This window comes from Podarcis gaigeae, assembly GCF_964106915.1.
Source record: "Podarcis gaigeae genome assembly, chromosome: Z".
NCBI lineage: Eukaryota > Metazoa > Chordata > Lepidosauria > Squamata > Lacertidae > Podarcis > Podarcis gaigeae.
This window is the reverse complement of record NC_139691.1, coordinates 49,169,552-49,192,831: the sequence shown is the minus strand read 5'-3', so window position 1 is coordinate 49,192,831 and position 23,280 is coordinate 49,169,552. Positions and strand designations below refer to the sequence as shown.

The 23,280-nt window shown below is 42.3% G+C and overlaps 2 protein-coding genes across 3 annotated transcripts in view; one reads left to right on the top strand and one right to left on the bottom strand.

The window, feature by feature from the left end:
- KLHL13 (kelch like family member 13) overlaps positions 1-23,280 on the top strand; it is a 570,056-nt gene that overhangs the window by 132,883 nt on the left and 413,893 nt on the right. The gene's annotated exons all lie outside the window — the stretch shown is intronic.
- Positions 1-23,280, bottom strand: part of STK26 (serine/threonine kinase 26) — a gene marked incomplete at its 3' end in the record, with an annotated part of 46,100 nt that overhangs the window by 21,731 nt on the left and 1,089 nt on the right. For both annotated transcript variants that reach the window (XM_083722998.1, XM_083722999.1), the window contains exons 2-3: positions 23,108-23,257; positions 24-254 (exon numbers count right to left, since the gene is read on the bottom strand). In XM_083722998.1, the coding sequence (XP_083579124.1) occupies positions 24-254; positions 23,108-23,149 (273 nt within the window). In that variant the 5' untranslated portion in view covers positions 23,150-23,257. The remainder of the gene's footprint in view (positions 1-23; positions 255-23,107; positions 23,258-23,280) is intronic.

Below are 23,280 nucleotides of genomic sequence, written 5' to 3'. Positions count from 1 at the left end.
CATGGAGCAACCATAAGAATTACCTTTAGATAGGAGCCATAGTACTTTGTTACGTAAGGGCTGTCACACTGGCTTAGCACAGTTATCTCTTGCTGGATGTCTTCTATTTCATCTTCTGCCTCCTCCAGGTCTATGATTTTTATAGCAACCACTTGTTGTGTCCGATTATCAATTCCTTTGAAGACTTCTCCAAATGAGCCTTTTCCAATACGTTCCAGTTTTGTGAAGAGTTCCTCAGGGTCAGCTCTATGATTCTGAAGGGAGTGGGAGGAGGGCACAAAAAGAAAATAGTAAGTGAGGTTTCTGCCTTTTCTCTCTCCAAGACTGAGGATTTTAATTCATATCAAGGGAATTATAATAAAGAAGGGGGATATACTGACTAGCACTGGGTGATATTATCAATATATCACCCAGGACCAGTATGGGGGGTGGGGAGAGACTGCAATGATAGCTTCACTCAGTGGTATATCGCTGGTGAAACTGTCACAGCTCTTGAGCCCCTCTGCCCCCAGTGCCTGGCCAAGGAGCCCTGGGTTCCCTGCCAGCCGTGTGTGAGTGGAGCGGGGGTGGGGTGGGGACTCATAGCTGGCTCCCCTGCCCCCAGCAAAGCCTGGCCAAGGAGCCCCAAGTCCTCTGCCAGTTGAGTGCAAGCAGTGGAGGACTCAGGGCTCCCCCAGCTGAGCAGCAGGCTGGGCCAGCTGTATCGGCCACAGCCCACAAGGTGTGAAGGGGAAAGCGCCTCAGGTCCCAATGATGAGAGATACGGCAGTTTCACTCAGCACCTTGTTGGCTGGGGCCAATGCAGTTTTTTACCGCGATGTTTGGCTGCGATACACCGTGATGTTGAAAACTCAACATTGCCCAGCCATAATACTGACAAGTCCACCCTGACATTCAGCACCAAATAAATCCCAAATTCTTTAAACTAAGCCGAGTGTGTGTGTGATCTCCTAATCTTTGTGTAACATTTCACACAGCTTGAAGGGATGGAGAATGAAATGGTAATGAAAAGTGATGGAAAGTTCTCTCTGACCACAACAGCAAGAAAACTGTCTTGTAATTGAAGCAAGAATCTGTGTAAATTACTAATCCCATTTATTAACATGAACTGCTAATTTCATTATCTGATATTAGTCACAGATTTCTGAATCCCTCAAAGATAGTCTTTTTAATTACAGTCGCCAATTGCAGCTGTGACACTACCCTGCTAAAGGAAAATCAGCAAAAGATTTGTGTATTTTAGAAAGGACTGTGAGGAACCTTAGCAACAACTCAGGAAAGTTATAATAATGAAAAGAAAAGCTTCAGATTGTCACAGCAGCAATCATCTACCATTAATTAACTGGGGGCATGTGATCATTGTATACAAAAGGAGGGATTTATTAAAATTCTGTCTGTGAACAACAGATAACCACAAAGTACATGCATACATAAGATGGAAAAATCACCCATCATGTCTTTGTGAGGTTCAAAAAACCAAAACCCAGTCAAAGCAATTTATGTAATTTCCAGCAAAACCAACAAAAAGAGAGCCAGCATGGTGTAGTGATTAGAGAATGGGATTGGTACCTACAAGACCAGGGTCCCAGTCCCAACTCTGAGTGACTTGGCCAATTTCTGCTTTCAGCCTAACCTTGCCTCATGAGGTTGTCATGAGGATAAAATGGGGAGCGTGTGTATGCTAAGAACCATGAATGCCACATTAAACTCCTTGAAGAAATTGAAAAAGATATATATGTAAAAGTAAGATTTAGCTAGGTAACTCATGTTTTTCTAGTTTAAATAAAAAATAAGATTTTTTTAAGATTAATGTTAAAATAGATTAGTGTTATCTTCAATGAAATTCACAAAATAACCAATCAACCCACAGCTGGCTATGAATTTATTTTTGGTTTCTAATAAGAGCATTGATGGTGACAACAAGGACCTGATACAGTGGTACCTCTAGATACGAACGGGATCTGTTCCGGAGCCCCCTTCACATCTAGAGGTAAACGTATCTAGTGACGGCGTGTCTGCGCACGCACGCATTGCTTTTCGCCGCTTCTGAGCATGCGTGTGACGACATTTTGAGCGTCTGCGCATGCGCAAGCGGCAAAACCAGGAAGTAATGCGCTCCGCAGAGCGCAACTTGAACACGCTCAACTTGAAGCAAATTTAATCCGAGGTATGACCGTAGGTCATTTGTTAATGGCAGTATGTCCAACCCTTGCTAAACTACTTCGAAATAAACTGGTATTTAATCACTTATAAATATAATTGCAGCCTTTAGTATTATTAATCTTAAATGTCAGGGTTGAACTAGAGTCCTTGAGCCATGCAGTTCAAATGCTTTGTCGTTAGACTATAGATTCTTCCTACTGGAGGAGAGAGGATAGGAAATGCTATGAAGCAAAAATAATGCAAATGGTTGAAAATGCTTCCTCCCCTTAAAAAAGCTCAGTTGAAGGCTACATTGTGTTACATTTCTAACTGGCCCTTCCTTCAAAGAATGGGGATTTGAACCCTGGTCCTCCTAGCCTCAGGTTAACATTATAAGCCATGGGTAGGCAAACTAAGGTTCACGGGTCGGATTAGGCCCAACTGCCTTTGGATCCAGCCTGTGGATGGTCTGGGAATCACCGAGTGGATCACCAGCGCACATGCATTCTTTCCCTCTCCCTCCCTCCCACAGCAGTAGTGGCGGCGCCTCCTCCCTCCCTCCTCCTGGCTTCTCCTCGTCCTGCCTAGAGGAGGAAGGGGGCTGGACTTTGTTGGTGCCATTTTAAGCAGCCCCTCTCCGGAGCCCTTTCGCGCGCCGCTCATCGTCCCTCCGCCGTTGCTGCCAGCCCCTGCTGCTCGCAAGACACAGGTAAGCAGCTACTGGGGCTCATGGTGCTCTTAGAATCATAGAGTTGGAAGAGACCACAAGGGCCATCGAGTCCAACCCCCTGCCAAGCAGGAAACACCATCAGAGCACTCCTGACATATGGTTGTCAAGCCTCTGCTTAAAGACCTCCAAAGAAGGAGACTCCACCACACTCCTTGGCAGCAAATTCCACTGTCAAACAGCTCTTACTGTCAGGAAGTTCTTGCTAATGTTTAGGTGGAATCTTCTTTCTTGTAGTTTGGATCCATTGCTCCGTGTCCACTTCTCTGGAGCAGCAGAAAACAACCTTTCTCCCTCCTCTATGTGACATCCTTTTATATATTTGAACATGGCTATCATATCACCCCTTAACCTCCTCTTCTCCAGGCTAAACATGCCCAGCTCCCTTAGCCATTCCTCATAAGGTATCGTTTCCAGGCCTTTGACCATTTTGGTTGCCCTCCTCTGGACACGTTCCAGTTTGTCAGTGTCCTTCTTGAACTGTGGTGCCCAGAACTGGACACAGTACTCCAGGTGAGGTCTGACCAGAGCAGAATACAGTGGCACTATTACTTCCCTTGATCTAGATGCTATACTATTGATGCAGCCCAGAATTGCATTGGCTTTTTTAGCTGCCGCGTCACACTGTTGGCTCATGTCAAGTTTGTGGTCAACCAAGACTCCTAGATCCTTTTCACATGTAGTGCTCTCAAGCCAGGTGTCACCCATCTTCTATTTGTGCCTCTCATTTTTTTGCCCAAGTGCAATACATTACATTTCTCCCTCTTAAAATTCATCTTGTTTGTTTTGGCCCAGTTCTCTAATCTGTCAAGGTCGTTTTGAAGTGTGATCCTGTCCTCTGGGGTGGTGTTAGCCACCCCTCCCAGTTTGGTGTCATCTGCAAATTTGATCAGGATGCCCTTGAGTCCATCATCCAAGTCGTTGATAAAGATGTTGAATAAGACCGGGCGCAAAACAGAACCCTGTGGCACCCCACTAGTCACTCTTCTCCAGGATGAAGAGGAACCATTGATGAGCACCCTTTGGGTTTGGTCAGGCAGCCAGTTACAAATCCACTGAGTGGTAGCATAGTCAAGACCGCATTTTACCAGCTTCTTTACAAGAATATCATGGGGCACCTTGTCAAATGCCTTGTCTGCCAGGAATTCTCAAAGATGTTCTCCAGGAATTCTCAAAGATGACTGCCAGTGGTTCTGAGATCACATCTGCCAGTTCTTTTAATACTCTTGGATGCAGTTCATCTGGCCCTGGAGACTTGAATACATCTAGACTAGCCAAGTATTCTTGTACTATCTCCTTAGTTATTCTGGGCTGTGTTTCCTCTGCTGAATCATTTACTCCAAATTCTTCAGGTTGGGCATTGTTTTCTTTATCGGAGAAGACTGAGGCAAAGAAGGCATTGAGGAGTTCAGCCCTTTCTGTGTCCCCTGTTTGCATTTCACCATCTTCTCCTCTGAGTGACCCCACGGTTTCTTTGTTCTTCCTTTTGCTACGAAATACATACCCATAAAAGCCTTTTTTGTTGCTTTTAACCTCTCAAGCAAGCCTGAGTTCATTCTGTGCTTTAGCTTTTCTGACTTTGTGTCTACACATGCTGGCTATTTGTTTGAATTCCTCTTTGGTGGTTTCCCCCCTTTTCCATTTTTTTGTACACATCCTTTTTAAATCTTAGTTAAAAGTTCTTTAGATAGCCACCCTGGCTTCTTTAGGCACCTTCCATGTTTCCGTCTCATTGGTATTGTCTGAAGTTGTGCTTTTACTATCTCCCTCTTAACAAACTCCCAGCCATCATGAACTCCCTTTCCTTTTAGTATTACTGTCCATGGGATCTCACCCAGCACTTCCCTAAGTTTTATGAAGTCGGCTTTCTTAAAGTCAAGAAATTGAGTCCTAGTATGCTTGGCTGCTCCTTTCCGCTGTATAGTAAACTTCAGAAGAGCATGATCACTCGCGCCTAATGATCCTTCCACTTCTACCCCACTAACCAGGTCATCAACATTGGTTAGGACCAGATCTAAAATGGCTGTTCCTCTTGTTGCTTCTCCCACTTTCTGGACAATGAAGTTGTCTGCAAGGCCAGCGAGGAATCTGTTTGACCTTATGCTCTTGGCTGAGTTTGACATCCAACAAATATCTGGGTAATTGAAGTCCCCCATTACTACTATCTCCCTTCCTTTTGCATGCTTGGCCATCTGTTGCAGGAAGGCATCATCTATGTCCTCCATTTGGCTTGGGGATCTATAGTAAACTCCCACAATGAGGTCACTGTTATTATTCTCTCCCTTAATTTTGATCCAAATGCTCTCACTTTGGCTTTGAGGTTCTAAATCTTAGATCTCTTCACAGGTATACACATCCCTGACATATAACGCCACTCCTCCTCCTTTCTTGTCTTCTCTGAAATAGATTGTATCCCTCCATTATTACATTCCAATCGTGGGATTTATCCCACCAGGGTTCAGTGATGCCTATTATGTCATATTTAGTTTGCTGTACCAAGAGCTCAAGCTCATCTTGTTTATTTCCCATGCTTTGCGCATTAGTGTACAGACATTGAAGTCCATTAATCATTCCCCCGTGTCTCTTATTTAAGGATTTTTTCCTCCCACCACTAGGTCTGCGTGCTGTTTGCTCCATTTGGTCTATGACATTTGGATGATCATCTTCATCAATTGATAGACTCCTACCTTCAGGAGCACTGTCTCCCTCTTGCATCTCCCCCCCCCAAAAAAAATATAGTCCGGCCCCCCACAAGGTCTGAGGGACAGTGCACCGGCCCCCTTCTGAAAAAGTTTGCTGACCCCTGCCCTAAGCACTATCCCATCACACTGGCTATGCTAATAGATGCTAGGCAGTAACATTTTGCAACCCAGGAGTTATCTTTCCCAGGAACTTTACTCAGCCCTTTGCAAATACAGAATTGCAAAGGCCCAGGGAACTTATGCACTACAAACAAGGCCTGAACCTGGAGCATGTTCCAATTTGTACTTTTTTTTAGTACAAGCCGCAGCAGTTGTGCAACATTCCCAGCTTGCCTAATTGTTCCTCTTTAGAAACCAGCTGATAATTGCATAGACTATTTCCTTCAGCGCTAAAACTGTTCTAAAGCCTCATGGAATTTTCCACTTCTAACTCTTCATCCCCAGCTGTACCCCACCCCAAGGACTGGATGCTACCAGAAAAAGGCAAGGGTACTGCTGCAAGAGGAGAATCAGGATGCTTGTAAAAAATCACCTCTCAAAGATAAAGAAACCAGCAGGGATTTTTCTTTTCAAGTTTACAAGGAAACATGTGTCAGTTTCCTAGATGTTTAGAAATAATGTAGGTTTTTCCAAAACTAGATATACTTTTAGAATCTCCCACTTTAGAAATCTGTTTAAAGACTGTTAGCAGCTGTATGCAAACATCATCTGAGTTGAAATAAAAAAGGCAAACATAACCAAATTCAGTAATCCAGCATTTAGCAAGGACTTGTTTCTTTAACCATTACATAAACCAGCAAAAACGTAACATTATGTGTCAGTGATGCTCTTTGCTATTCAATACACTATGAGGGATAAAAGGGAAGCCAGCCATTCTAGGAGAAGACCCCCTGAATGCAATAGACCTAAGTAAAGGTAAAGGTAAAGGTACCCCTGCCCGTACGGGCCAGTCTTGACAGACTCTGGGGTTGTGCGCCCATCTCACTCAAGAGGCCAGGGGCCAGCGCTGTCCGGAGACACTTCCGGGTCACGTGGCCAGCGTGACATCGCTGCTCTGGCGAGCCAGAGCCGCACACGGAAACGCCGTTTACCTTCCCGCTGGTAAGCGGTCCCTATTTATCTACTTGCACCCGGAGGTGCTTTCGAACTGCTAGGTTGGCAGGCGCTGGGACCAAGCAGCGGGAGCGCACCCCGCCGCAGGGATTCGAACCGCCGACCTTTCGATCGGCAAGTCCTAGGCGCTGAGGCTTTAACCCACAGCGCCACCACCTTGAATTTAATAGGCCTCATCTGAGTATGACTTAATAGTGCAAACATCATAGGGTTGTCCTCTTTTTCAGCTCTGGTTGCAACATGAGCTTTTTCCTGGACAGGTCCTCTTTTTCAGGATTAAAATTTCTGTCCAGGCAGATTTTTAAAATTTGGCAAAATGTCCTGGGTTTTTTTGTTTGGTTTTTTGTTTACACTAATCCAAGATTTTTTACAAAAGATAAATACAATTTTTAAAGCCTCATGCATCACGCTCCCATTTCTCACTGTTTTTCATAAATGGAATATACATGTTAAACAGTTTAATAAATTGTTCTGTGCACACTTATGTTCACAAAGGTGTATGTGGCAAGTGAGAGAGAAGTATGTATTATTATTATTATTATTATTATTATTATTACGTTAAAAGTTAAGAACATTGCTACTAACAATATATCTATCACAGCTTCTACAGCTGTAAGAGCTCTGTAGTTAAAAGTAGAAGTTGGCAAATGTGTCCTCTTTTTTTTGCTCTTCAAAATATGGCAACCCTAAAACATCATGATAGTTGATGCCACACTTTTTTCAGTGGCAAGGAACTCTGAACAAAACAATAAGAAGTGATAGAATTCTGAAAACAATAAATAATCCTGCACTCACTTGTCTAAATTAGCGGCACTTGTACTGAAGAGTCACTATCTATACTGTCACTTTGAAAATCCTCCGTAAGAACATAAGCAGAACCCTACTGGACCAGAACAAGGATCCATCCAGCCCACCACCCTGTTCTCACAGCGGCCAACCACAGGCCCATGGCAAGCCTACAAACATAACTTGACCACAACATTACTCTTCTCTCCTGCAGTTCTCAGCAACTGGCATTCAGCGGCATGCTGCCTCCATGGAAACTAATGTAGCAGGCAGTTTGTACATGGCCAGAAGCAATGTTAGCAGGAGACCTGCCTGCACTTCCCCATTCCCGCGTTTAGCAGGACCACTCTTTTTGTTCTCCCATTGTTTGAGACAAAATAGCAGGGAAAGTGCCCTCAATTATTCCAGCTCCCCATGGCATTTTCAACTGTGTGAACTCAAGCCAATGATCCCCAGCAGCCAAGAGTGAAAGCGAACAAACATCTTCGTAACTTGCAGGATTAACATTCAGGGGTTCATCATTCTGTGTCAATCCTTAAGCCTAGCAAGAATCATGTATCAAAATATTCTTAGTGAGAAGAAGCCACGGTGCTTCTCATTGGAAAAGCACCCCTCCAATTTGTCATTCCCTTCAGCCTCCAGCAAGAATACTGTTCCCCATACACTCATCCACAAAGAGAACACTTCCCAAAATGGACAAAGTTTTGGGGATTCTAAACTTGTCCTGGTTCATCAGTGTCCACTGGATGATACCAGATTGTGATTTTTTTATGCTTGATGGGGCTGGATCTCAGAGCTTGTCAATATATGAGACCTTTATTTGTAGTTTTGCAACTGAGCATTTTTTTAAAAATTACACAGATGAAAGTCATCAACTAAAGCAGCTAAGTTAAAGAAGATTCTCCTAAGGGTAGAGGTGAGTTTGCACAATTAAAAGTCAAAACAAGAAGTTCATAACTCCACAGCCCAATTTTGCCTTTCACTTCGCATTTTGATCCATCATGACATTCTAAGGATCTCTTAAGAACCATAATTGTAGCAGGACAGTTATTCTTAACTTTGTACTTACAGTACAAGCTATTCTATGTTATTTATTTTGGGGTCGCAGAGAGGCCTGAAAGGCAGCTCCCTAGGGAAGATTAAAATATTCATTTCAGGAATGTTATTTAAGTAGGATAGAAAACTAGAGATGGAAAATTGCCTATAAACATAGATCTCCAGAGAACACATGAACCCACTAGAACTGCCTTCAAGAAGCCATAAACTCTCAAGCTCCATTCCCCTTCTGTAATGTGGGGAGGATACTGACCTAACTTGATCTTACAGCTTGCAAGGAGGTCTGTGAAGCACTTTGAAGCCTTTCAAGTGCAAGATGGTAAACGCTATAAGTAATCATCAATATGCCTTTAGTACCATATTAAGACTTTCAAAAAACAATTCATACATTTTATGATGTCAGTTGAACCCTCAACTTGAAGCAAATCCTAGCTACTTGAAAGCTACTTTACGCCCATGAGCATGCAGAGATATTAAAATAATACTACAAAATTTAGAATAAATTTAACTGTGGATAATGTGCCTAGCCTATAAAGGAAAGTCTTCCTATCAACAAACACTAAGGGAAGTTTGAAAGCAACAAGAAAGCACAACCCATATTCTCTTTTCTACCTCAGCCCCCAAAGTATGGGATTACAGTGGTACCTCGGATTAAGTACTTAATTCATTCCAGAGGTCCGTTCTTAACCTGAAACTGTTCTTAACCTGAAGCACCACTTTAGCTAATGGGGCCTCCTGCTGCCAGAGCCCAATTTCTGTTCTTATCCTGAAGCAAAGTTCTTAACCTGAAGCACTATTTCTGGCTTAGTGGAATGTGTAACCTGAAGCATATGTAACCTGAAGCGTATGTAATCCAAGGTACCACTGTATGATACTTTTGACAGACAGCAAAATAAAAACTGGAGGATTATCTCTATGTTGTGGACTCTTCTTCATTGGAGGTTTTTAAGCAGAAGCTGGCTGGCCATCTGTCATGGATACTTTAATTGAGGTTCCTGTGTTGCAGGCGATTGGACTAGAAGACCCCTGGGTTCCCTAACTCTACAACCTTTTTCAAGGACCACATTCCTGTGTGGACAACTTTCCAGGGATGTCAGTGGTGAGCAGGGTCAGAAGCAGAATTGCAACAGATGTGACTCTTACCTTTTTATGGTAGGTGACATTGCAGCCTTGCCAGAGGTTTCTACACCCCACCCCCATTCAACCACTACCTCAAGGTCACAGTTTAAAAATACATTCCATATGGGCAACAGCACCCATGGAGTGTGTGGAACTGGGCTGGTGAGAGGAGGTGTATCTTGGGAGGCACCCCAGGACCTGGAGGGCCACATTTGGCCCCCAGGATTGAGGTTATCCATAACTGGTCTATAGTTCTCTCCATTACAATAAAAAACACAGCAGTTATCTGTAAGCTAGTGAAAAGATCATATCCACCATGTTCAGGGAAGCCTTAGCAAAACAAATATTTACAGAGAGATTAAGGATATCTGTCATGTCAGTATCTTCACTGGAATGTTCTTGAGATGTGACACTGCCCAATAACCTGGTGATTCTTGTTTGAGATTTCACACCCCTGTCATGAGTTGATATTCTGTTGTTCGCTTGTAACACTCCCATATTCTACCTTAATGTGCTGAGAAATCTTAGCTTGCCCAGTAGAAGAATCCTTTTGTTTAATAGGCTTTTTTCTTACAGTAATACCTGGATTGGAGTCATGAATTCAGTCGTGCAAAATATGGAATACAAACTACAGTAGGTAGCCTCAAAGAAAGAGTAGACAAGGAACTATTACCACACAGGTGGAGAGATGAAACATGAAGCGGTATGACTTGCAACAAGGAAATCTCTTTAACCTTTGTATGTTATATTTCACTGTTTTACTTCCTTCATTAGTTTGGGTCAGGAATACTTTTCAAGATGACGAAATCTAAATCTACATGAAGATATTTACCAAGCATTAGTGCACTGAATAATGTATCCACCTGTTCTGTAAACCAGCAAAGCCTTAGCATTTCCCAAATGCAATGCAATACACTTATCTAGGCTGATATCTCATGGCTATGAACAACCAAGGGTTACTCTGGTAGCAATATACATTTGTGAATATTGTGAAGCAACCAGACAATGATCCAACACTGCTAGAAAAGCTGGACTACCCATAAGACATGGGTCCAACGCCTAACAGAAAATAATGCCAAACTCAGCACTGCAAGTGGCACTACTCTAGTGACAGATGCCTCATTTGCAAAAGGGGAAGAGTCCCTTCTATGCTTCAGAAGGCCATTAGTTACCTTTAATCCTGGCACCTACTCATATAGAAAGTAGATTTAAAATGCTAAAAGACTGGAGGTATATGCTCTTTTACTGACTCTACATGCCATAGTAGGAATCAACCATCTGTGAGGTACTAAACCCTTATAGTTTAAGACAGTGGTTCCCAATTATCTAACTACTGATGACCCCATTTTTCAAAAGCAAAGCCAAGGACTGCCTGTTTTTGAAAAAATTGATATCTATAGTAGTTTTTGTTATGTGAATGGTGCCACAGACCCCCTAGATGGGTTACGCTGATCCCTTGAGGTCTGCAGACCACCAACTGGGAACCACTGGTTTAAAAAATAATGTAATTTGCCTTCGCTTGCAATTCTACAAGGAGTAACTGAATAGTCCTGAAAAGTGTTTTGCACTTAAAACTACAGCTGTCGTTTTCTGTGAAAAGCAGAAGTTTGGCATGTACATAAACTCTTACATCAGCCCTCAAAACAGGAAGGTTGTTAGCAATATCTGTCTGACACTGAGCAGTCTATGCAAAATTAATTTGTGTTCTCAAGTCTAACAAGTTAGCATGTTTCAACATCACAGAAACATCAATCAAAAGTTAACATGACTAGCTGCTCCAGGTCATACTGGAACACCGAGCTGCCTTCCAGAGTGGGTTGTCTGAGGCTGCAAATTAAGAACAATGTTTCTACCAGTCTATATCTTTGTGAACACCCACTTCAGTCAACACTTTTTGATCCTCCCTGCTATAATGCTAAATAACCTAAAACTCAAGAGGGAAAACAGTGCCTTTTCTCCTGACAAAGCAGACTTCAAAGCTTGATCAAGATGACAACAGAGCAGGAATATCATGAAGCACATAATTATTAACATGAAGCACTTTACTTTTATAAAACGTACAACAAATCATTACCCTTCATTACAACAAAGCACATAGTCTGCATGTTTAAATGAATATTGATTTCTTCCCCAATTAACAGTTTTCAAGGGCTCTCTACTGTCTTTGGAGCCAATACTGCAACCCTGACTACATCTGTGTTGAAAAGTCTCCCAATAATTTTAAAGGGATTTAAACCCAACTAGGTATTCTCAGGATTACAGCATTAGCCTTCTGTCTGATTGTATGCTAGAAATCCTTTTCTTAGTTCTATTTCTTTCCAAACTAGTTAAAATGTTCCAAGTTATTTTTGTTATCTTTAGAACTATAATTAATCTTTCTACAGATTAGGTATTCCACATAAACCCATCAGAAGTGGTGATCTTTATTTACATCTTATCTGGAGCACTTCGTCTTCAAAAGGGTGGGGTTTTTGGGGGGTGTCTTTTGTAAACAAGTTTCCTTCAGACTCCACAAACCTCTGGAGTTATGAGCAAGAAAGAATGGCTAATTTCATTCTGAAGGTTTTGTATTATTGCACCACTTTCTCTAACTGACAATAATTCGACTGCGACAGACCAACACAGCTACCTACCTGTAACTAGTGCGCATTTGTTACACTTCATATACTTAATATTTGCTGCTTTTACTAAAGGAGTAAGTCTGCCTTCATTTTTTTACTATACTTTTTAAATATTTCTATTGTGACAATTGGAGTGCCCTCTGAAAACAGCTTTAAAAATAGTATTCTACTGACCTGTTCTTTAGTATCAATATTAGCCTCCAAATTCCTATCGGCCAAAACAGGAGTTCTGTGTGCACATTTTTGAGCTATAAACTCCAGTTAAACCTGAAGAACCATCACAGACTGAGAGCAAGCTGTGAATTTCATCCCATCACATGCAACACAACTGGAGTGCTGGCCAGTTTCCAAGCACAGCCTTTGCATACATATACCAACAAACATGATTTCAATCTGACAGATATCGCTAAAGGCTGAAGGCAAGTTCTAATGTTTCATCCAGGAAAAAGTAGTAGCTGTACCTTGGTTTTCGAACAGCTTAGTTCTCGAATGTTTTGGCTCCCAAATGCCACAATCCCTGAGTGTTCTGGTTTGCAAACTATTTTTGGAAGCCAAACGTCTGATCGGGCTTCCGATTGGCTGCAGGAGCTTCCTGCAGCCAATCAGAAGCTGCACTTTGGTTTCTGAACCTTTTGGAAGTCAAACAGACTTCCGGAACGGATTCCGTTCGACTTCTAAGGGATGAATGTAATGTGAACCAAGGGCTGTGAAGCTGCTACATTTTCTGGGGATGCAAAGTCCCAACACAACTCCCTCTTCAACTGAACAAGTATTCCTGTACTCCTTCAAACCCATCCAGAATGGCATCAATAAGGTTGGAATCTCAGTATCCCCTCATGGGTAGGTAGTTGCCATGTTTACCTGTTCAGGAACTTACCTGTTCAGGATGGTGCTGCACTGGCTCTGAAGGAACTAGTGCATTGCTTGGAGAACTCCTGAAAACACATTTGTAGCTAGAAGTCCAAGTGTCCTCTGTGGACAGGAGTGCCTTTTATGAGCTTCATCTCGTTCGTCTGGAACTACAGCTGTTCCTGAACAGGGAAAGCCTGACCACTGCAGTTCACTAAGTGTTGGAAACCTCAAGGCAAGATTACTGTAATGTGCACTATGTGGGGCTGCCCTTGGGTCTGGGTCAGAAACTCCAGCTGGTGCAGAATGTGGCACTCAGACTGCTGAAAGGAGCTCCGAGTTGAGAACACATGAAGACATTGTTAAAACAGGAGCACTAGCTGCCCATTTACTACTGAGCCCTTACATCCCAGATCGATCACTGAGATCACGTGCAGGAGCATCGCTGGTCATTCCCTGAGTTGGTAAGGCTCATTTGATAACAAGAGTCTTTATTTTCATTGGCTCAGTCCTGTGAATACTCTGCCAATGGAAATTCAGCAGACACCTTCTGTGCCATATTTTTAGAATGTCTGCTACAAACTGTTTTACCCTGCCAGGCCTAGCTATGCAGGCAATTAAGAACACATTATTCTACAATGGTTAATTGATGTCTGTTTTTAACTTTGTTATGGTTTTTATTGTACAGTTTTATGTTTTATTGCTGTAACCCACTTCTATATATTTTTATAGCATAGCTTTATATAAATTTTTTTATTTTTTTTTAAAAAAGAGTGCCCCTGGTGGGATAAAATGGCAGATAGAAAGGCACATCTACCCACCCTCCAAATTTTGTAAAAGGAAAACTTATATATTATATTAGTGAACAAGCCACTTCCAGGGCTTCTGATTGAACTTTCAGTTCTCCACAGCCAGAAACCACATTTATGCTTAAATGAGCCTATTTTTATTGTCAATCAGCATCTCATTGTCAAAATACTAAAGTAGTTCAGAATTCAGTTAATAATAGTAGGTATGTCAGATCCAAATCACAGACAAACTACATTACGCTACCCAAGACAACTCAGCAGGCTGGAATGATTTAAAATTAGATACGAATTTTCAGTATAAATATGCCAGTAACCTCTACATATGTAAGGAATGCAGGTTCCATGGAAGGGAACTAAGTCAAACACACACAAAAACTCCTGTGGCTCACCACAGAGCACAGAAAAAAATCAAAGCAAATACACAATGGAAAGATCAAAGTAAATGCATATACAGTGGTACCTCGGGATGTGAACGGGATCTGTTCTGGAGCCCTGTTCACATCCTGAATAGAACGTAAGTCGCAACCGTGCAGGTCGCGTTTTGCCGCTTCCATGCATGCGCATGATGTCATTTTGAGCGTCTGCGCATGCGCGAGGGGCGAAACCTGGAAGTAATGCACTCCGTTACTTCCGGGTTGTCGTGGAGCGTAACTTGAAAACGCTCAACCTGAAGCACATTCAACCCGAGATATGACTGTAGTCCTGTTCACATACTGTTTGTGTGCACACACTATACTGTTGTAACCAGTCTCAACAATCTTTGGAAACTTGAGTACTTTGAGAGGCAAGGGAACCTCTTCAGAAAACTCTTAACACCATCAAACTTACAGTTCCCATGAATCTCTGAAGGAAGTCATGACAGTCTTAGGGTAGCCTGATTTAAATTTAATACCACCTTGTTTAGAGTTCTGGACAAGCTAAGCAGGAATTATTCTATTTCAAGCTCCTTCAAACAAGTCCAACATAATGTAGTAAAAGTTGCAAGTACAGGTGTCCAAATATTTTCCATGGTCCTAACTTAAATATACCTATGAGAGAACACTACATTCAAGTCCAGATCTGTTTACACTTCCTGAAATCAAGCTACACGCACTTCCATGCTACATCCATCCTTGAAGAAACATTTGTTTTGTGTTATGCGCCTTCATTTAAAAGGAAAAAAAGTCACCCAATAACTCTTTATTCTCTGCAGCTATATAAAACCAAAACAGAGAATACTATTAACTCTATGCATATCTAGGTTAAGCTACCAGCTATGAAGTAAAAGGAAGTGTGCTATTACATAAAGTTTATTGCCAACTCTACAAAGTTTTTCCTGGAATTCAGCCCTGCCCAAGAATAATCACAAAATCAAAGGGAGAAAATGGAGGAATATATTTTTAGGTTTGAAAAATAAAAATTCACTTCCAATTTGCTTGCAGCTACTCATGTATGGTGAGAATTGCCTCCATTCAAGGAGGCTAATGATGAAAAATAGGTTCTTCCCATAACCCCTTCAGAAGATCGAATCAGGATTCAATGTGACCATAACAGATTGAAGAGTTGGGCCCAAACTAACAAATGAAAGGCCTAGAAAAAAACCCAGAAAAATTGGGGGGAAACCAGGTTTTCCCCTGTTTTTTTCCAAAGCCGGTTTTTCCTGCGGGGGGGGGGGGAGTTTGATATACTTTGAATATGCCACACACTATTCCCCCCTCCCCATTTTTCATGGGAAAAAATGGCTTTGGGGGAAAAAACCTGTCCCCCCACCCCCCATTTTTCCGTTTTTTTCCCAGGTCTTCCAGCACCCACACTTTGGAGCTCCTTGCCGCCTGACACCAGGCAGGTGTTCTCACTGTACTCTTTCCAGCAACTGCTCAAAACATTTTCGTTAGGGCCAGCCCATCTGAACACATAGAAGCTGCATGCAATTTACTTCCTTTTAACCACTGCTGACTTTAATCATATTTGAATACAGTGGTACCACAGGTTACATACGCTTCAAATTACAAACACTTCGGGTTACAAGCTAACCCGGAAGTAGTACCTCGGGTTGAGAACTTTGCCCCAGGATGAGAATGGAAATCGTGCTCCGGCGGCACAGCAGCAGCGGGAGGCCCCATTAACAAGTAGACATGGGAAGGCCTGGAAAACCCCTGGAAATAACAGGTTTTTCTCCATTAATTCCCAAAGCTGTTTTTTAGAAATCCATGAGAAAAATGACAAAGAGGAAGAGGAAGAAGAAATGGAAAATGATAGCAGTAGTTTAGAAAATGAGATAGAATAAACTGCATGTATATGTTGTGTCTTCTGTTTTTTGTTTTTTTCAAAGCACTACTCAAAGGGTAGACCTTCTATGGAGCTTAAATATTGAGATAGATCTTAACTTTATTTGCTATTGGTGCTAAGGTGCAAATCTGATTATTTTTTATGTTGATGGTTTTTTTTTGCTTTTTTGAGGGAAAGGCAGGTGGTTACCTGTTTTATTGCAAGCATAATACTTTTATATACACTGCGTTTCATGCAATTTGTAAAACTACTCCACACTGAACTTTGTTTCCATTTTTCCAGGGGAAAACAGGGAAAAAATGTTTTTTTTCTCTTGGCTTCAAAATTTCTGGAAATTTTACATCTCTAGTCAGGAATAATAAGACAAATGCACACATAAAGGATGGGGGATACCTAGTGTCCTGATCAAATGTCATCACAGTATCGCTCTATTCTGCCTTGGTCAGACTACATCTGGAATACTGTGTCCAGTTCTGGACATCACCTTTTAATAAGCTGTTCAGTTTAATTAAACGTTCTGTCCAGCGCCGAGGGCCTTCTGGCAGTTCCCTCATTGCGAGAAGTGAGGTTACAGGGAACCAGACAGAGGGCCTTCTCAGTTGTGGCGCACGCCCTGTGGAATGCCCTCCCATCAGATGTCAAGGAAATAAGCAGCTATCCTATTTTTAAAAGACATCTGAAGGCAGCCCTGTTTAGGGAAGTTTTTAATATTTAATGCTGTATTGTTTTTAACACTTGATTGGGAGCCGCCCAGAGTGGCTGGGGAAACTCAGCCAGATGGGCGGGTATAAATAAATTATTATTATTATTATTATTATTTTGACAAGCTGGAGCATGTGCAAAGAAGGGCAACCAAGATGATCAAGGGTCTGGAGAACCAAGCCTTATGAGGAACCGTTGAGGGTATTGTGTATGTTGAAATATTCTTTGCCAAAGTAACATTCTCTGTTTGAAAACCACAGTCTCAAAGTCACATATAGATAACTTAGTTACGTCTAACCACACGGCCAACTTCTAATACCTGCAGGACTTGGACAGTGATCTTATGTATGTATTTATGTGTGTGGGCTTTTGTATGTAAATGTATATGTAAAGGTAAAGGACCCCTGGACAGTTAAGTGCAGTCAAATTTGACTATGGGGTGCAGTGCTCATCTCTGTGTTCAGGCCGAGAGAGCTGACATTTGTCCACAGACAGCTTTCCAGATCATGTGGCCATCATGACTTAACTGCTTCTGGCACAACAGGACACCGTGACGGAAGCCAGAGCACACGGAAATGCTGTTTACTTTCCTGCTGCAAGGGTACCTATTTATCTACTTGTAGTGGTGTGCTTTTGAACTGCTAGGTTTGCAGAAGCTGGGGTAGAGCAATGGGAGCTTCCCCCGTCATGCTGATTTGAACCACTGACCTTCCAATCAGCAAGCCCAAGAGGCTCAGTGGTTTAGACCACAGCGCAACCCATGTCCCTCTATGCATATGTTTGTGTGTGTGTGTGTGTGTGTGTGCGCGCACACACACACACACACACACACAAGCACCAATGCAAGCAGAGAAGTCTCTGCCTAGAAGAGCTTATAATTTAACATTCTACACAGGGGAATAATTTGAGAAAAACGTCACGTATGGTAAGAATGTATATTTAGCTACTGCTGAGAAAACCCATACCTTCCTCTAAAACTAGGAACTGAGGTTTGAAGAGCTGTAGAGGGTGGTAGTAGCGTATTATAACCAAGGAGGGAAGAAACATTATCTGATGTTTCCATTTTTGTTCCCGCTGGTTTTAATCTTACCATGACATTTTAAGTTGTACTTTAAATTGGAGTTTTTTAAAGCATCTCTGTGGACCTTGGCTTAGGTCCAAGATACCTTAGGGACCAGCTTCTCCCATGCAGCCAACCTACTACCAAAGATGTGATGGAGAAACTCTTATCTAGGTCCCAACTATGGTGTACGTTCAGCTGCTGGGGCTGAGTGAAAGTGCTTTCTCCATGGCTGCACCTAAATTAACGAATTATTTCCATTGAGAGGCTTGTATGCACCCTGCCAAAAGCTTTTGCCATACAATGAAGCACTTTGCTAGGCAGGCAAGACAAAGACCACAGATACTTAGTAGGCAAAAACCTTGTCAGAATTATTAAAATGTCTTTTACCAACTGGTAATCATCCATCATGCAGCAACATGTTCCACAGCCTTGGTGCAGCCACTGATCATTTCAATTTCTAATCTTCTACCTACAACATTAGAAACTGAAATTATCAGCGGCTGCACCAAGGTTGTGGAACATGTTGCTGCATGTTGGATGAAGAACATACCATGAAAAAGTTGCAAGCTGTCACCTATTAAAGTCTCTGAAATGTTCTTAGATATTGGGAGTGGGAGAAGGGAAGAAGAGGACTGCACGAAACTTGGAAATTCAAGGTGTGCAATGAAGTTTAATGTTAATGATATTGGTAGAAAAGTTTCAAAGATCACCCTGTCCCAACATGAGAAACCATGTAAAAAAAACAGAATCACAACAGAATCAACTGAAGGATCACTCTGCCCCTTATCACAGAATTCACAGACGAATTCAGCAACAACTACAAAAGTATTTGTTTCAACAGTTGAATGATTCCTCTGGGCCCCATCCAGGAAGGCAGATTCTCTTACAGTATATGCAGCACCAAGATCCTTTGTCACTTAAAACTCCCCATGCATAGCTACCAAATACATTCTGCGAGTATAGACCTATGCTTTAAACATAGAACTGTGAAAGGCAGCTTCCAAGATCCACATTTTAGCACAGAAGATCAACAAGCATTTGGCTTTTATTAGACTGTGGGTGAAGCAAGGTGAGATGGGTTGTATAATTCTATTCTTCATGGAAGCGCTGCCATAATAAATCTGTGGGAAGCAAATTGTGGCAAGAACCATGGATGAAGCCAATAAATCTGATTTCAAGTCACTTGAACAGCATTCATTAAATAAAGGTATGTTTTGGGTATCAAAAAGTACTGAATAGTTTCTACAGTCACCACAAAGCTAGGTGTCTACAACAGGGGTGGAGAACACACCAGACCTCTTTACCCAGACCTCAGGAACCCTCACCAGGCCACATCCCTCACCAATTCTGCTTTGTGCCCCTTTCTACTGTTTTAATATGGTTGAAATGTGTTCTTCAACTATGATAATACTTGTTTGCCTGGACAGAAAGATGGTTTTTGTATGGCTGAAATTTAGCCTACTGAACAAAGGGTTTACCCTGTCTACTTTTATGTCAGGCCCAGTGTTAGAAACTCATATATGAAAGCTATGAGCCAAATGGCTCCTGGAACCTGGGTTACAGGCACAAAAACAGAATGGCTAGTCGCCATTTCTGCCCCCCAAAAAACTATGGTTTGGTATTACATCTCAAGGAGCCCATTGTGTCCCACTGTAATCTTTGAGATATGGGCAAAGCAAGGAAGTCTGAAATAGTCAAAACAGACTAAACTTTAAACTAGAGAAAGCAAAAAGGTATAATTATATCATTAACAACTAATAACTCCAGACTCAAGACAACTTTGGTCCACTGTACCCAAATATACACTAACTTGCAAACTTTCAAGCTTATGGATTATTAACTGCTCATCTTTTTAACATAAAACTTACAACACAATCCTATATGTGTCTACTCAAAAGTTAAATCCACTAAAGTTCAATAAGACTGACTTCCAGGAAATTGGGTAGAGGGTTGCAGCCTTAACATGAAATCTAATGTCACAGAAACAGAGGATGTTGCTTTATACCACATCAGACCAAGGGTCAATCTGCAATATTATGAATGCTGACTAGTTCATCTAATAGATTTCTCTACTTGGAAACACCACAGACTGAACCCAGTAGCATATGGTGGTGTGGGCCACCAGTGCTTGCTTACTTGACCTTCTGGTAGGTAGGCTATCTCTGTTTACTGTGGGGAAGAGTGGAAGGGGCAAAGCAGTTGAGAGGTTAGAACTGCCTAAATGTACTGGAAAGAGCATCTTATTTGGCTCTGCTGGAGTGATTGTACATAGCCAAACTACCCGCTGCTTTGTCTCTCCCAGGAACCAGCAGCAACCCACCTGCAAGGTCAGGTAAGCCCCACTCCCCTGTCTGCTAGCGAATGAACTAGGAAACTTTTGTACGTGAGGCAGGTGCTCTATTACTGAGCTACATCCGTTCCTGACTTACAACTGAAATGCTACCTAATATACTGGTTCAGTAAAAAATAGTTACCATATACAGTTAAAGTTGTATCTAAGTGATACTGGGTGGTTTATGAAGGAAGATTACAAAATCCCACTCCCCCCACTCTCTCACACACACACTATTCTTTTAAAACAAGACATGTAAAGAAGATGGATCTAACTATGACAAAACTGAGACACGATATTAAATGGTTAAAACAATTGGAAACACTAAAGTTCTGAAATTATGGATTTGTGGGCAAGTCAGAAATTGTTGGTCAGTAATCAATTTTATAGTAGGTTAGAAACCAATTACCTTGCCAAAGTACCAAAATCTAGAGCAAGATCTTCAAGCTGTGTCAGTTTCCAGCCACCTTCCAAGGAGCTCATGTGATTTTTTTTTAGATTAATTTATAGTGGCCAGCTCCTTGATGCATATGATGGAATTAGAGAAGAATGAAAATAATTGGAGGGTTCATTGACCTTTTGAGATATGCTAGATTTAGATGATAAAAGAGCACAAAGGAATCAGAATATTTTGATCCGTAAGGAATGTAAAGAGATAAAACTGGTCAACAAAAGGGAACCCAAAGCAATAGAACCTACTGGTCCTACCAGAGCACCCTTGGTGGTGGTTGTTGTTTTAAAAAAACCACAGGTCCTTTTGATGGGTTTAGTGGCATTACACAAACACCCAACAGATTAGCAAATAACTAGCGGAAAATGCATCACACTCAAGCACATCCATCCACATGTATACAGTTCCAGAATACTAGCTGCATTCGTCTGTGACAACAAAATGACAAAAAGTACTTCCTTTATTTAAATTCATGCAAGCACCACGGACAGACAAGTATTACTTACAGGTATAAATCTTGACCCAGTTGTAATGTTCCCATTATTGAGTGCACATTATGGAATGCACAACTTCCATATTAGCACCCCCCCCCAAAAAAAAAATCCTGGTTCCTTAACTGGGAGTCTATCTAGCAATAGAGACCAAATAATGCTTAATGTGTGGGACGCAGGTGGCGCTGTGGGTTAAAGCCTCAGCACCTAGGGCTTGCCGATTGAAAGGTCGGCGGTTCGAATCCCTGCGGCGGGGTGCGCTCCCGCTGCTCAGTCCCAGCGCCTGCCAACCTAGCAGTTCGAAAGCACCTCCGGGTGCAAGTAGATAAATAGGGACCGCTTACCAGTGGGAAGGTAAACGGCGTTTCCGTGTGCGGCTCTGGCTCGCCAGATGCAGCTTTGTCACGCTGGCCACGTGACCCGGAAGTGTCTCCGGACAGCGCTGGCCCCTGGCCTCTTAAGTGAGATGGGCGCACAACCCCAGAGTCTGTCAAGACTGGCCCGTACGGGCAGGGGTACCTTTACCTTTACCTTAATGCTTAATGTTCAATAAGACTATCAAAACACTTTTTCATGCTCAGAGGTGGTGCATGCAGCAGTGAGCTGGCCACATAAATCCTACCTTACCATTAGTAAAAGTATAACTATTTTATAATCTATTTCAGTGCTCACAACAATACATGGCACTTTAAAAGTCCAAAACAAAGCACAGCTTTACTTCCTCCACTAGGGAAAGTGAGTAAAAGGACAAGATGGGGTCAGTTGCTGCAAGATAAGGTACTAGTAACTCTACTGAAACATTCTGGGGTTGGCCAGTGCTTGGTGCAAACAAGCTTAAGTGTGAATTTGGCAGGAGCAGCTCAGCAGCAGTTTAAGGCTGCTGACAGAGATGTTCCATGGCCAATAGCAACTCCTCAGATGTTTTTGCATGTTTCAAGCATGAAATAAAAGCATGCCACAAAGAAGTAACGGCTTCCTCTTCACATCCCAAACCTCTTCTCCCTTCAACAATGATAGTGAATGTTGAATGTGCAAGTGTATGTCTAGAACAAACACCATTAGATGTACTGATGGATAAGTGTTTAATACTTATTGTATTTGTTTAAAAATCAATTTTATTTATATACAGTGGACCCTTGGGTTATGTACCTCTCTGGATACGTAATCTTTGGGTTGTGAAAGCGGCAAACCCGGAAGTATTTTTCTGGGTTTCACCACTTGTGCATGCACAGAAGCACTCTATCACACTATGCGTGTGTGCAGAAGCGGTGCCGCTGGTTACGGATTTTTCGGGGTACGCACGGACCTCTGGAACGAATTAAATCCCTATCCAGAGGGTCCACTTTGTGTATACAGAGCTCTACAGTCATCATGATGTAGGCAGAGCCTGTTGGAATTTATTTAATAAAATGTATATACCATACCTTTCTTATTTAATAACATGTATATATTTGACCAAACTGCGGGAGGCAGTAGAAGACAGGAGTGCCTGGCGTGCTCCGGTCCATGGGGTCACGAAGAGTTGGACATGACTAAATGACTAAACAACAACAATATACCACTTGGTAAAGTTTCTAAGTGGTTTAACAAGAATGAAAAGTGGTAAAAACGTAGTCACCTCTCAATTGCATCCCCACTGAGACTTTTCCCAAAATCGCCCTCAAAAATATATACGTTCCCCGCCCCTTGCCATGTCACTCTTGGACTTCTTGCAGATTTGCTCAATGGTCAGGCTGAAAGGCACATTAGTGACACCTAAGAGTACTAATGGCAATCCACTGGAGCAAAGGCAAGTCAGAACCTGGGATGCAGCAACTGCCCCAGTGTAACCCACCCTCCCCCACCCAGCATGCTTTTCACCACAGGCCTCTCTCACCTGCATACCAGGCACCTGCATGGCGACGGGGGAGTGGGCCATGGTGATCTCAAACCTTCCTTTGGTCTCTTCTCTCCTCCTTGCAGAGGCCTCTTCTCCTGCTGCCGGTAACCACCGCCTCTGCTATTACTGCTTCAGCTGCAACGGAGCCTTTGGGTGGAGGGTAGGGGAAG